Here is a 13,854-nt window from a genome sequence, read left to right on the forward strand (position 1 = left end):
GCGGAAATGCCTTCGCTAGAGGTGGGGGTGCCTCAAGGGTCTATCCTGAGCCCCACCATTTTCAACATTTACATGGCCCCTTTGGCGAAGGTCGCGGAGGCATTTGGAGCCCGGGTCATTTCATATGCTGATGACACCCAGCTCCTGTTTACTTGCAGGAAGGGAGAGGTTTTTGACGGCGGCAGAATCAAAGACTGTTTGAGTGCAGTCTTTGCATGGTTTCAGCACCAGAGCCTGAAATGCAACTCGGATAAGTCCGAGCTGCTTTTTTTTGGCTGTGCCCCTGACCCTGGCTGGAAGACATGGTGGCCCCCGGACTTGTTTCCCCCTCAGAAACCATCCTCCCAAGTAAAAAATCTGGTAGTTGTGTTTGACGACCTCTCTTTTCGTCCACACATCACGGGTTTAGCGGGGAAATGCTTCGGCATTCTCAAGATGGTGAGAAAATTTCTCCCATTGCTCTCCCTACAATACCGCAAGAATATTGTTCAAGCGCTTGTGGGATCGCGTCTAGATTATGCTAACGCACTTTTTGCAGGACTACCTAAATATCTGGTGTCCAGATTACAAACTGTCCAAAATTCAGCGGCCAGAGCAATTTTTGGCCTTCCGCGGAGAGTCAGTGCCTCTCTGTTGCGTGGCAGGTTGCATTGGCTATCAATGCCTTGCAGAATCAGGTTTAAAATCCTCACGCTGGCATTTAAAGCTCTCCACTCTACGGGCCCTGCTTACCTCAGGAAGCGTATTGCTTTTTACGTTCCCCGGAGGAAATTGAGATCTGCTGATTTGGCGAAAGTGGAGGTGCCAGTGATCAAACGAGTGCAGATGGGAGGCCGGTCTTTTCAGTTCATGGCAGCCCGTTGCTGGAATGAGCTCCCTCTTTCACTTCGCAAGGCTAATAACCTTCTGGCCTTCAGGAAGGAGCTGAAGACCGTCCTTTTCTCTGCATAACCTGTGCGCCTATAGTGTATTCGCCTTTGGGTCTTCTTGGTTCTGTTCAGGCCTCTTTGCTAAAGCGCCGGGACACCCTTTCGGGGTAGCCGTGCGCTCAAAGTGCGGTTTGAACATAACATAACATATATATATATATATATATATATATATATATATATATATATATATATATATATATATATATATACATACATACATACACAGTGTGTGTATGCTTTTTACACGTCAAACCCTTTAGCTTTGCCAGTGCCTTTACTTGTGCTTTGCCCTTTGATTATTGATGTTAATCAGAAATAGAGAATCTCAAAAGAGCATGTCTTTGGCTATGTATTCAGCAAAGGAGGTCCAAATACAGCCTAAGGTTTAGAAAAGATTTGGTGGGGATGTAAGTAATTGGCATCTGCAATTACTCGTTATCTTTTATTATTTTATTAGGAAATGCTCATTTCAGGTGTGGCTTAGGAGATACGTATTATGGTCTATTTTTATCCATGGCTTCCTTCTCCAATTACCCTCATCCTTGTCTGCATTCCCCAAAAATGGAGGTCCAGGAGCATGAGGGCAGCGGTTTCGCCATTGTCCAGCAGGCTCCTGATGTTGTCGGTGGCGGCGATGAGGGCGGTTTCGGTGCTGTGATTTCTGCGGAAGCCAGATTGGGAGGGGTTCAGAATGTTGTTCTCCTCCAGGAAGTGGGTTAGTTGTCTGTTGGCGGTCTTCTCAATGACTTTCGCCCGTAACGGGAGCAGGGAGATGGGTCGGAGGTTCTTGTGGTCCTTTGGGTCAGCCTTGGGTTTCTTGAGAAGGGCGTTGATCTTGGCGTGTTTCGGCATATCGAAATTTGTCACAGTCGAGACAAGGGGGATGGCACCCCCATTTATTCCTGTGTACCGTGTCAGACCGTAGCGTGAAAAGAACGATCCGCATCATTACTTGGAACGTTAACGGATTGGGAGACAAACTCAAGCGTGGGGTAGTACTCCAATACCTCAAGAGACCGGCCCCGGACATCTCCCTCCTCCAAGAGACGCACCTCATTGGTAACACCTGCAAAGGGGCTATAGGTTAGTGGTATACGCGAGATTTACGACTGGCTCTAGAGGGACCGGTATTCTTATTCGTAAACCGTGCCCATTCATAATACAGAACACTTAGATTGATGGCCAGGGTAGGTACACGGCAATAGCGGGGACTTGGGAGGGGAAACCCTTTAACGTACTCCATCTATATTCTTCCAGTGCTGAAGACAAACACGTTGTCCGACCTGAGTAAACTGTTGGACCTTGCGGTTGGTATCCTGCTGATGGGAGGAGACTTAAACCTTGCGGTGGATGTTTGGGTTGACTGACTTCCCCCCTTCCACAACCCCCCCCCCCGTGCCCCCCTACCCCACCCTAACACGACCCGCACAAACCCCCCCTCACCCCCCTGCTGGACTTCCTCCTGGCGTTTGGCCTAGTGGGCCTCTGGCGCCATTTTAACCCCCTGAAGCAGACGTTTACGTTTCACTCCGGGGCCTATGGTAGTTGGTCCAGAATCAACCATATGTTCACAAATACCGATGATCTTTCCTACTTTTCTGACGCTAGGTCCCTGGCACGTGGTATTTCAGATCACTCCCCTGTTCTTCTCCAACTGACTCTGCCCGAGGGCCACCATGCCTCACCCTCTCTCAAACCCCTGGAGCCTGCAGATCCCAAAGGTCCGAAGAGACCTGCTCAAAGGAGTGACTCATTTCTTTACTGAGAACACACATTCAGTTCAATCTCACTGCATGTTATGGGGGCCCTTCGGGTGGTAATCAAGGGTCCGGCACTTTCACTGATGGTGGGACACAAGAAGGAACAGTTGGCTAGATTAGACACCTGGGAGCTGGTGATTAGGGAGTTAGAAGATGAAGGGGCAACCAGTGACGACGAACTGCTCGCTCACACTTTAAGTGCCAAATGCCAAGACTATCGTCAGTTCGCGATGGAGACTGCCAAGGCGAAGCGCAAAGCGACTCTTCATAGAATATATGAGTTGGGTGACGCCACGGGTAAAAAGCTTGCCTGATTAGAGAGGCGGGAGTCCGCTCAGAGATGGGTGCCCCTTATCGAGACGGACGTGGGTGAACGTGTTATGGATCCCCAACATATTGCTGAGGCCTTCGCCTCCCAATTTGCTTCCATATATTCCTCCGCCACTCATATCACTCTACAAGACTCCAGAGATCTCCTGGCCACTATCCCGTAGATGTGCTTACACTACAGGACAGTGACTCTTTGGAGGGTGACCTTACGGAAGAGCCATTAGTGGCATTGTCGGGCAAGGCCATGGGCCCCAATGGGCTCCCAGTAGAATTGTTAAAGCTAGTGACCTCCAAGATAACGCCTGCTCTCCAGGCTATGTACTTGGAGTGTTACCAGACAGGTTCGCTGCCCCAAGATTTGATGCTGGCCTCAATTGCTGTTATACATAAGACAGGCAAACCAGTGACGAGATGTGAATCTTATCACCCCATCTCGTTGCTGACCATTGAAGTTAAAATCTTGGCCAAGGTATTGGCTAATCGTCTAATCCCCGCTATACATAAGCTTGTACACCCCGATCAGTTGGGCTTTATGCCCGGCCACAACACGGCCCTTAACCTCCGAAGACTCCACGGGGTAATGGGGAGAACCCACACCATTCTAGAGGAAAACCTCATCCGCAAGCTACAAAACATCCAAAATGCCGCTGCAAGACTAGTCCTCAAGCTACCAAGACACTGCCACATCTCCCAGCACCTGCGCACACTCCACTGGCTTCCCATCGAGGCTAGAATCACCTTCAAGATCCTCATCCATGCATACAAAGCCCTCCACAACACCGGACCAGCATACCACAACAACGGACTCAACTTCCACGCACCCCAAAGAACCCTACGATCAGCCCAGCTCTACTACGCAGTGGTTCCCCGTACCAGAAAGACCAGATTGGGAGTCTGCTCCTTCTCCTTCCTCGAGGCCAGAGCCTGGAACGCCCTACCGGTCCAACTCAGACAGACTACATCACTCACCATCTTCAGGAGAAACCTCAAAGCTTGGCTCTTCGACAGACCCCACTCCCCTCCTCCCCCCTCCTACTTGATGGACTGGAACCTGCACCTCCCCTCCTCCCCAATGCCTTGAGATCCTTACAGGTGAGTAGTCGCGCTCTACAAACGTGATTGATCCAAGTCTGGATTGTCCTTCCACCCTCCTATGTGTTTGTATTTTCCAACTGCCCTCATCCAAGTCTGGATTGTCCTTCCGCCCTCATCCAGCCTGGATTGTCTATCATCTTAGGTTTTCAAAAGTACCCTGTAAATATGGTTCAGTAGAGTCTCCTTCGCCAAGTTGGATATTGAATGGCAATTTTTGGATGAAACGAGATGGAATGCTTTCATTTCTAGGCGCAGTTAATGTCTATATTAGCACTAAAATCTTGTAAAAAATAAGAATGTTCTAAGTGGCACGCGCTCGTACCTACTCATATTCCATATTTTTGCTGTCCGAAGGCACGACTAATCTTTGTCTGTTTTGTCTGTTCTTAAGCGAGCCAGATAACTAGCACCAGTGTGTTGCCTTGATGCAGAGAGTTTGTCATAAATTCTCCTTCTAGAATACCTCTAGTCTCTCTCTCACCGTGAAGCTCTCGCATTGAATTTGTTATATTTTTCAGTGTTATTATGAGAAAAATTAGCCCTGTGATGTAAGGTGTGAATCGAAGAGTGCGTCTTTCCTTGCATAAGCTTCAAAAGTTACTCTGTTTCCTCTAAATATCATATTGCACGAATATGATTTGTACTGTTGCTACATCATCAACCTATAACAAAACATTGCTATACTATGAGTACATACCAGTGAAACTGCAAACAACAACCCTTCTTTGTAAATTATATGTAAATGGTAATGAACACACAAATAAACGTGGGCTATGGGGGAGCGCAAAAGCAGAAATAAGGCAGATCATACAACAATCAACGGATTCTATTTGTCTGTCTTTGCCATGCTCTTATGTCTTTATACGTATTTAGGCTTGCGCCATCACCATACCCTTGATCTCTTCCCACTAGGTTTTCTGGAGTTCTACCTTCTCATAAATCCTTCTTTCTTCTTAGGGAGGATCAGGTGAATTTCCGTGGCTTCATGAGGACGTTGGCCCATTTCCGTCCTATTGAAGATAACTGGAAGTGCACAGATGGTGGTTCCGAGCCACTCAACAGCCGCAGCAACAAGTTGCGCTGTAAGTACTGCCCTAGTTGTGTGCGAGGTACTGCGCTTCCAGCAAAACTTAATGCCTCCCTCTCTTCATGCATCCCTCTCTTCATGCATCTTTTCCCGCAAATTGTTGGTTGTCTCCCTCTCTGCATGCATCTTATCCCGCAAATTGTTGGTTGTCTACCTCTCCGCATGCATCTTATCCCGTAAATTGTTGGTTGTCTCCCTCTCTGCATGCTTTTTATCCCGCAAATTATTGGTTGTCTTCCTTCGCTGTATGCATCGTATCCCGGAGATTGTTGGTTGTCTCCCTCTCTGCATGCTTTTTATCCCTGAGATTGTTGGTTGTCTCCCTCTCTGCATGCATCTTATCCCACAAATGAATTGTCTCTCTCTCTGCATGCATCTTATCCCACAAATTGTTGGTTGTCTCCCTCTTTGCATGCATCTTATCCCGCAAATTATTGGTTGTTTCCCGCTCTGCATGCATCGTATCCCGGAGATTGTTGGTTGTCTCCCTCTCTGCATGCATCATATCCCGGAGATTGTTGGTTGTCTCCCTCTTTGCATGCTTTTTATCGCGCAAATTATTGATTGCCTCCACCTCTGCATGCATCTTATCCCACAAATTGTTGGTTGTCTCCGTCTCTGCATGCATCTTATTGCGCAAATTAATGGTCTCACTCTCTGCATTCATCTTATCCCACAAATTGTTGCTTGTCTCCCTCTCTGCATGCATATTATCCCACAAATGAATTGTCTCCCTCTCTGCATGCATCTTATCCCACAAATTGTTGGTTGTCTCCCTCTCGACATGCTTTTTATCCCGCAAATTATTGGTTGTCTCCCGCTCTGCATGCATCGTATCCCGGAGATTGTTGGTTGTATCCCTCTCTGCATGCTTTTTATCCCAGAGATCGTTGGTTGTCTCCCTCTCTGCGTGCATCTTGTCCTGTAAATTGTTGGTTGTCTCCCTCTCTGCATGCATCTTATCCCGCAAATTGTTGGTTGTCTCCCTCTCTGCATGCATCGTATCCTGGAGAATGTTGGTTGTCTCCCTCTCTGCATGCATCGTATCCTGGAGATTGTTGGTTGTCTCACTCTCTGCATGCTTTTTATTGCGCAAATTATTGGTTGCCTCCACCTCTGCATGCATCTTATCCCACAAATTGTTGGTTGTCTCCGTCTCTGCATGCATCTTATTAATTGTCTCCTCTGCATGCATATTATCCCACAAATTGTTGGTTGTCTCCCTCACTGCACGCAACTTATCACACAAATTGTTAATTGTGGTTGCTATTAATTCCTTGCTAACCTCACTTTTTTGGGATGATCATACTATCCCAGGTCAGAGAAAAACAAGAACAGAAATCTCACTGCCCTCCACCTGCACCACAGCAGCTGAGACAAGTGGTCATACAGTATTTCTTATTGTGGGTGTGGGTGTGGGTGTGGGGGTGGAAAGGGGGGCTGAGTATATTGGCCAATGAGTTCGCCCACTTCAGTTATTCGTTATTTCGCCTGTGAGTGATGGTGATCTGCCCAAGCACAATGTCATCACACATAGAGAAGTAGTACCTCTCAGTGCCATGGATCGAAGGGCAAATTAGACTATTTTTTTATTTTATTTAAACCCTTCTAAGTGCCTGACAGCTCCCAAGACACTGCTGGGCTCTCGCCTCCGCTGCAGTTATGCTGTTATGCAGCTCCTAGTATTTATTCCTTCTCCCTCCTCTAGAATGAACCCTCTTCAGCATAAGTCAACCTGACCCATGTACTCCTGTTTTTGGTCTGCCTGGCTGTTCTACTGTCAGGCGTCCCCACACCGGGCTGTATTACTGACCCGCTCATCAGCACCTGTGTGTATGTACTATGCAGGCAGCAGCAGGCCCCATCTATACACATCCAGCCAATGAAGTGCTTCAGGTGGGTTAGCAATGGGCATTCATCGCCCACAAATTCAAGACCACTCGCTTACTTATAGCATAAAAGGCCACTTTATTCAGGATATATGAATTTCCCATCAGATAACCGTTCATTGATATTATAACCTGTAATTTGGCAATTGAACACGAAACCATTTTATTTTATTATAAATCTGAATTTATACCGAAACCATCAAATATATATATTTTCTTTTATTCAAACTTAACATAACTTCCCCAACATTTTCTTTCCATCTTTTCCCTCAATTGTTCTCTAGAAGTCCACCTAGCTAACTACTAACTGGAGAAGCCCGCTCTAGACTTTTCCTCCCCTAGGGTTTTATGCCTCAAGATATCTGTTATGGGAATCATGTCCTGAAGTGGCGAATATACATATATATAAACAAACACATATATATATATATATATATATACAAAACACAGTTTTGCCTGCTGTTATTATATATATATATATATATATATATATATATAAACTTTTTTTTGTGGGTGGGTGGGATTTCGCTAAAAGAGCAAAATCCCCGACTCTAAACTGCCTGCGCCTAATCTCCTCACACCTACGCGCTGAAAACCCTACTCTGACGCTCCCTTCCTATCTCGCGCCTGGACTGTTTCATCGTGCGCGAAAACCGCAGGGGAGACGTCTCGCGCCGCCTCCCCCTACGGGGCCATTGGCGCATTCAGGGCCAATCGCGACTTTGAAACCTGTGGAACGTGCGTGTGTGGCAGCCATTGTGGGCGGATGGCCGTTCATTTATTTTCAAATGACAGCCGCCCCACTGGCTGCAGCACCAACATATGACGTGACGCAGCTCCTTTGATGCCACGTGCCCCTCTCGGCCTGTGCTGCCCTCTGTGTCCAAGTCGGCTGCTGTCTCCTGCCTGGTGCCGCAAGCTGCTGGCTCCTCGTCATTTTAAAAGATGTGCATTGCCCCAGCCCGCTCACACTCTCAGAGCGGGCCACTTACAGTCCTAAAGCCGGCCAGTCCTTTGCCCGCTAGTCCGGTCTGACACCGTGTCTCTCGATAAGGTAGAATACTGGCCTTTGCATTACATGTATCTGCTGCACAGAGTGAGCGGCGCATTCGGGCGCCTGTAATTCTGCAGCCTAGTAACACGCAGTTCATACTTCCAAAGGAATGACCTGCTCGGGGGCGTCGTGAACCCCCGCTTTAGCAGCTGCAGCGGGGGTGAAGTTCATGATGGGCAGCTCGGCTGACAAAGGCTCATACATAATATAATGTGGAAGGGGGGGGGGGGGGTTCTGAATATGTGAAGGATCGGTGTGTGAGTGAGTGAAAGGGTGGATGTATGGGTGTGTGAGTGAAAGGGTGGCTGTATGGGTGGGTGACAAGGTGCCTGGGTAGATGAGCGGTTGGATGGATTTAATGGATATGTTTGGAGATGGATCAGCGGACGAACGGTGAAAGACTGAATGATGAATGAAAGAATGGACGGATGACCGAATGTAACGGTGAGATCGAGGATATCAGCAGGTGGGTGAATGGATAGATCCTTGGATACGAAAGAGGCAAGAGAGCTTTTCTGGGGAGGGTTGTGATGACTTATTCTTTTGCTTGGTTCCATAAGAGTTTTGGTTCGAAGTGCGGGTGGGGGCAAGGGGTTGTCTGGCTACTCCCTTGCCTGCATTCATCTTGTTTTATAATTCCTGAATATGCACCACCGCTAATCCTCATTTTCAGACCCACTATTCTCCAGAGATTCTTCCGGAGAAGCGGCTGCAGCCACCAACGGCACAGCTGCTGTGCACGTGGCCTGTAGTGCGTCCTGGGTTGTCTATTATTCAGTGCTGTGATTGTTTCTGTTTTGTGGTTCAAAATCATGAAACGTTTCGAAAAACGTTCTGCACCCGAAGGCTGGTTTCGTAAATAGGCTGTCACGAGGCCGTTTTCTTCTGCTCTGCGGACAGCGAAGCTTAGAAACACTGGGCGGTAATTGTCTCCATGTTTCCGGGCTCTGCTGTCAGAAAAACATGTTTTACCTCGAAAATATTTCGACTTAATGGGTGCGCTCAAGAGGCCAAAAAGCCGTGCAGAGCTCCCCTCGCTGGCGCAGCGCTGAAAGCAACCTCATGAATGATACGATTCCTGGGCGGCGTAGACTAGCGTTATTTACCTTTTGAGCGCGAGTGCTGCCATCTAGCGTTCTCCTCTAGTAACACCTTCCCTCCACTGCGCAGCCATTTGACCCGCACATCTTGATGCTCAATCAAGCTTGTGTGGTTTGTCTTGAGAAACAAGATTTCTTAAGTGTTTGCTTTGTTACTGACATGAAATCGTGTGTGTTTTTTTGTTTTGTGGCGCTTTGACTGTCGTGGGACGCCTTGAATGTCATGGGGCCGGATGGTGTGAACAGACAGTCCTGGGAAGCAGTACGTTGTGTGACCTGTGGATTGTTTTGAGCCTTGAGGAAATTTGGCATGTGTAGACAGTCCCAGGGCAGCAGAGGGTGTGTGGATTCTCCTAGGGTAGTAGGACATGTACGGTTTGTTATTTGCAGCAGGAAGCTTTGTGATGTGCGGCCACTAGCCAGTCCTCTGGTTGGGTGTGGGGTATGAACTCCCTATGGCAGTAGGAAGGTATGTCTTGTGTGTGTGCGCAGCATATCCTAGGTCAGCAGGAAAGTGTGGCTTCTGCAGTCAATGAAAATCTACTTTTTTGGTTTATTACTACATATTTCTGTTTTTCCATACCTTTTTGACTTGCCCTATAAAGGTTCTTTTGGGATTGGCTGTAAGTGGACGAGGCTCTTCACTTTCTGCGTCCATATGAAGTCTCCACCATTGATTTTCATAATAGTCAGTTGGTAAATATTTTCCCTTTGTCTTCCTTCTCCTTCCAGTTGCGTTTCAACTTTATGACCTGGATAAAGATGACCGAATTTCTCGCGATGAGCTTCTTCAGGTACTATTGTAGCGGAATGTGCCGCAGCACCTTGTGAACCCCTTATCCTTTTGTATCCTACACTTCGACACACCCTATGTTAGGATCATTTTCAACAAACCATGTGCAAACGTTTCTAATGTGTAGAAATCTGCGAAGTGCTACAATTTTCAAATTGTGTGTGTGTATGTGAAGGCAATTTATAAAGCGCAAACTCATCCCCTAGGGCATCTTGGCGCTAAATGTTGTCAGTTATGCAGCTCTACTACAGTTTTCTGCTTTTTCTTATTGAGGAAACCGCTAAGGTATACGTGGGCATCATAGTCCATCAGCCAGGATGTTGCTCGGTGAGAAGATGTTGCATGCTGGAAAACAGTTCTGACATGTTAAAGGTGACCACTCCCCTGTCTTGCAACTTTCATCTTTGAAAACAGTCTTTCTTCCTGTGAAATTAATTCTTCATGTAATAGTAGTTTCACCAATCTTTACATGGATACCATTTACATACTATTCCTGTATTTATCTGGGTTTCCGTCCTGATGCTCATTGGTCTTTGTCTGCAGTGGGGAGCTCATAGATGGTGAGGGTGGAGACTGGTTTTCTCTGTTTGTAGATGTAGATTTTACAATGGATCCACTATTTCAGGATCCACAATTATGGTACTCAGAAAGGAGCTGTCTCTTTCCATGCCCTGCACCACTAGATACCAGAGGTCAGCTTCTCCACCACTCGCAGGCAGAAACGAAAACCCACCAGTGCCTAGAAGTGATGGAGAAAGATCTATCGAAACAACCAGCAATTCTCTCTATGTCCAGGTGTGATTGTTCAGGCCATTCTTAAAGGAGAGAAGCCAGAATGTCAGGGACTTTCTAAACCATCGTTAAAGTCCAGGAAGACCTCCGTGCTGGCAGACTGAAGAGTAACTCTGCCAGTACAGAATACTGGTGCAGAAATGTTTAAAATTCCACAGCTCTGATAAAATATCTTAATTTCTGCCTCTTAGCAAATCTGAACTCTCAGGTTTTACATGTCCATGCGCGAGTTGCTCATCCAGTCAACATTTATTCCTTAAGTTCGGAGTTTTTTTAGTTGAGCCAATACCATTATAACATTAAGACCGTCTCAGAAGGAAAAGCTTGAACTTAAAGAGCTGCCATTGCTTACATGTGGGTCAGTTAAAAGCTATAGCAGGTTTTTTTCATTTAGCTTTTCTCATTAACCTTGCAGGTGCAGAACACGCAGTGCCCTCCTAGAAACCCTGACAGCAAGTCTGAGCCCCGCAATCATTAAAACTGTTTTTTTTTTTTTTAAAGAGGCGGGATTTAGGGGCAGAAGGTATAATGGTCCGACCATAAAACTATGAGTGTCAGAATATCTGTCTCTTTGCCAGTGGCTACTCTCAGCAGTCTGGTTAGGAGCAGAACAAGGGCTGGTATGTGGCATGTGGCATGCACACAAAGTCACCACTTCAACAGAGGCGCATGTGGAGAGCGGGGACGGAGTTCATACTATTTTACAGCGGCCAACGGGCACCAACTACTAAGATTAGCACAGTGAAGTGCTCTGGTCAAACTCATCAGGTTTTGGTTTTGGTGGGCTCAAGGAAAACCCTTGCCCTTCATCGGAAATGTAGCAGAGTATTTTCAGAAATGGGCTTGAAGCAGTTCAGGTCTTTGAAACCGAAGTCAAAGTCCTCATTGACAGCGAGCTGGCTGATCTATAGTCTGTTCTGAACTGAAGTTATCTGTGGTAGATATTCAATAACTTTCCCAAACTAACGAAAGCCTCTAAACTAGTAGATGATATGAATGCAGCAATGGGGAGGATTGTTTTGGGAAGGACTTTTAAGGTGCTGCTGCACGGGTAAAATACCCATATCGGCTGTAAGGAGCAATGTGAGGGGAATTAAACTCATCCTGTAGAAGTGTAGCGAGAGACCACTGCGTAAATGTACTCAACAGTCATGCAAATTGGTTGGCATGTTTGATGCGTTCTGTGTGTACGGATGGCGCATGTAAGACATTGGGGCTCTTATGCTGGAAGTGTTTAATTCAAATTTGTGCACAGTTGGAAAACCAGTGTAGAAAGAGGGGCAGTTGGTCAGGAAACCTACTGTTTTATTTTACTACAGTAGACTTCTGATGCTTATGTTACATACAAAATGCGTTGTATAAAACCAGAATAATATATTGCAGCATACATGGGTGTATATGCACATGCTTAGCATACTTTGGAAGTTGTTTGACTTCAAACTCTCTTGAGTTATGAGACAGTGTGGTGACTCCTCTTGGCGTACATTGCAGATGGGTGCCAACACCATCCTAGATTGTATATACAGCCATTGAGTCGACTGGTTCCGAACTCTTTTTTTCATCAATCCCATTCTGTTACTCTTCCACCCCACTGCTGTCAAAGCCTTAAGGCATAAAGGGCCTAGCCCCCCTTCGGCCGTCTAACACCATTTCCAGTCCTTTGCCATCAAAGGCTGTTGCATGGGTGGTGGAACAACCACCTTTCCAAATTGTCCTCACTGTTATTCGAAATACCCTTGGGCAGATCATCATGAGGAGTGTAATCTGTGTTTATCCCCTGACCACGACAACCCCTACTGCCCATCGTGCATCACATTCCATTCTAAAAAGGGCCTTTGGTACAGTAGAGAATGTGACTATGCACACAGCAGGATGCAGCACCAGGACATCAGCAGGTAGGAAGATGCCCCTCAACGCCCAAGAATAAGAGCAGGCCAGGCCCTCAGGGCACCCTGCAGCACAACCGACACCCAGCCCCCGTGGCCAGGTCATGAAGTGGATCTAACAACAACCACCACATGGAGGATGTCAATTTGACACCGAAGATTTGGCCTCGCATGAAAGCCATGCTCTGGGGTGTGAGTATGCCTTTAGCCCCCGAGATTCAAACCTCCAAGATAAGGTTCCATAAATGGCCCCCACCCGAGGCTGTGTATTGATATTGAGGAAGTCCCGCATCAAGCCCCGAGAACAGCAGTTTAGACAAGGCTGGCCACAGGCCTTTAGGCTATGGCCGGCATAGACTAAAGGCTTCGGAGCCCCCCCAAGCCTCTACCCAACCAAGGGCATCGACATCCCCTCCCAATTATTTATCCGGCCCCAGTCACGCTAAAAGCGTGAGACGAGTGGTCTTGTTTGAAGCCAGCACTGGCACCTCCATTGGTGCCAGCCCATAAGACACCACCGACACCGAAGCCAACCTCCACGCCAAAAAACAACTCGACTCAAACCCTCCTCCGCTTCAAAGGCAAGGGACACAGATAAACCACTCATCAATGCCTGGCAGTGAGGAAACCGATGCCCCGATCCTTGAAGCTTCAACAGGAATTGGACACTAGACAAAACCACCTCTTCATTCACCCAGTCACCAGCAAGATCTCGGCTACGTTGCCTCCCTCAGAGTCTATTCCTTGTAGAAGGAGACTCTCCTCCAAAAGGGAACACCCTTCTAGGCCTCCCACCATGAAAGAAAGGGACACAGCTACTATCCCAGTCCCCTTACCACATAGTACCTAACAACCTCCACATCCCTCTTCCACTGCCTCCCCTAGAGTCAGCAGAAGGGTCTTCCATTTTATGTTAACAGCCTGACAGTCCCTATGACTCCTTCGACTCTTGTAATGAGCTGAATGGTGAAGGTACCACCTGCAACCCCCGGCATGGCTACAGTGCGGATCCCCCAGGTAATCTAAGACCTGAACCATTATCCAGTCAGGGCCTCAACCCTCGATGACACTACAACATATCATGAGATCATCTGAAGGGCTGCAGTCTTCCACAAGATTGACATGCAGATCATCCA

At 47.2% G+C, this 13,854-nt stretch overlaps 1 protein-coding gene across 1 annotated transcript in view; it reads left to right on the forward strand.

Moving 5' to 3' along the window:
- The window catches only part of CHP1 (calcineurin like EF-hand protein 1), a 149,887-nt gene that overhangs the window by 113,026 nt on the left and 23,007 nt on the right, over positions 1–13,854 (forward strand). The window contains exons 4-5 of the mRNA XM_078659616.1: positions 5,075–5,199; positions 9,980–10,041. Of these exons, the coding sequence (XP_078515742.1) occupies positions 5,075–5,199; positions 9,980–10,041 (187 nt within the window). The remainder of the gene's footprint in view (positions 1–5,074; positions 5,200–9,979; positions 10,042–13,854) is intronic.

This window comes from Lissotriton helveticus, chromosome 9, assembly GCF_964261635.1.
Source record: "Lissotriton helveticus chromosome 9, aLisHel1.1, whole genome shotgun sequence".
NCBI classification, from domain to species: domain Eukaryota; kingdom Metazoa; phylum Chordata; class Amphibia; order Caudata; family Salamandridae; genus Lissotriton; species Lissotriton helveticus.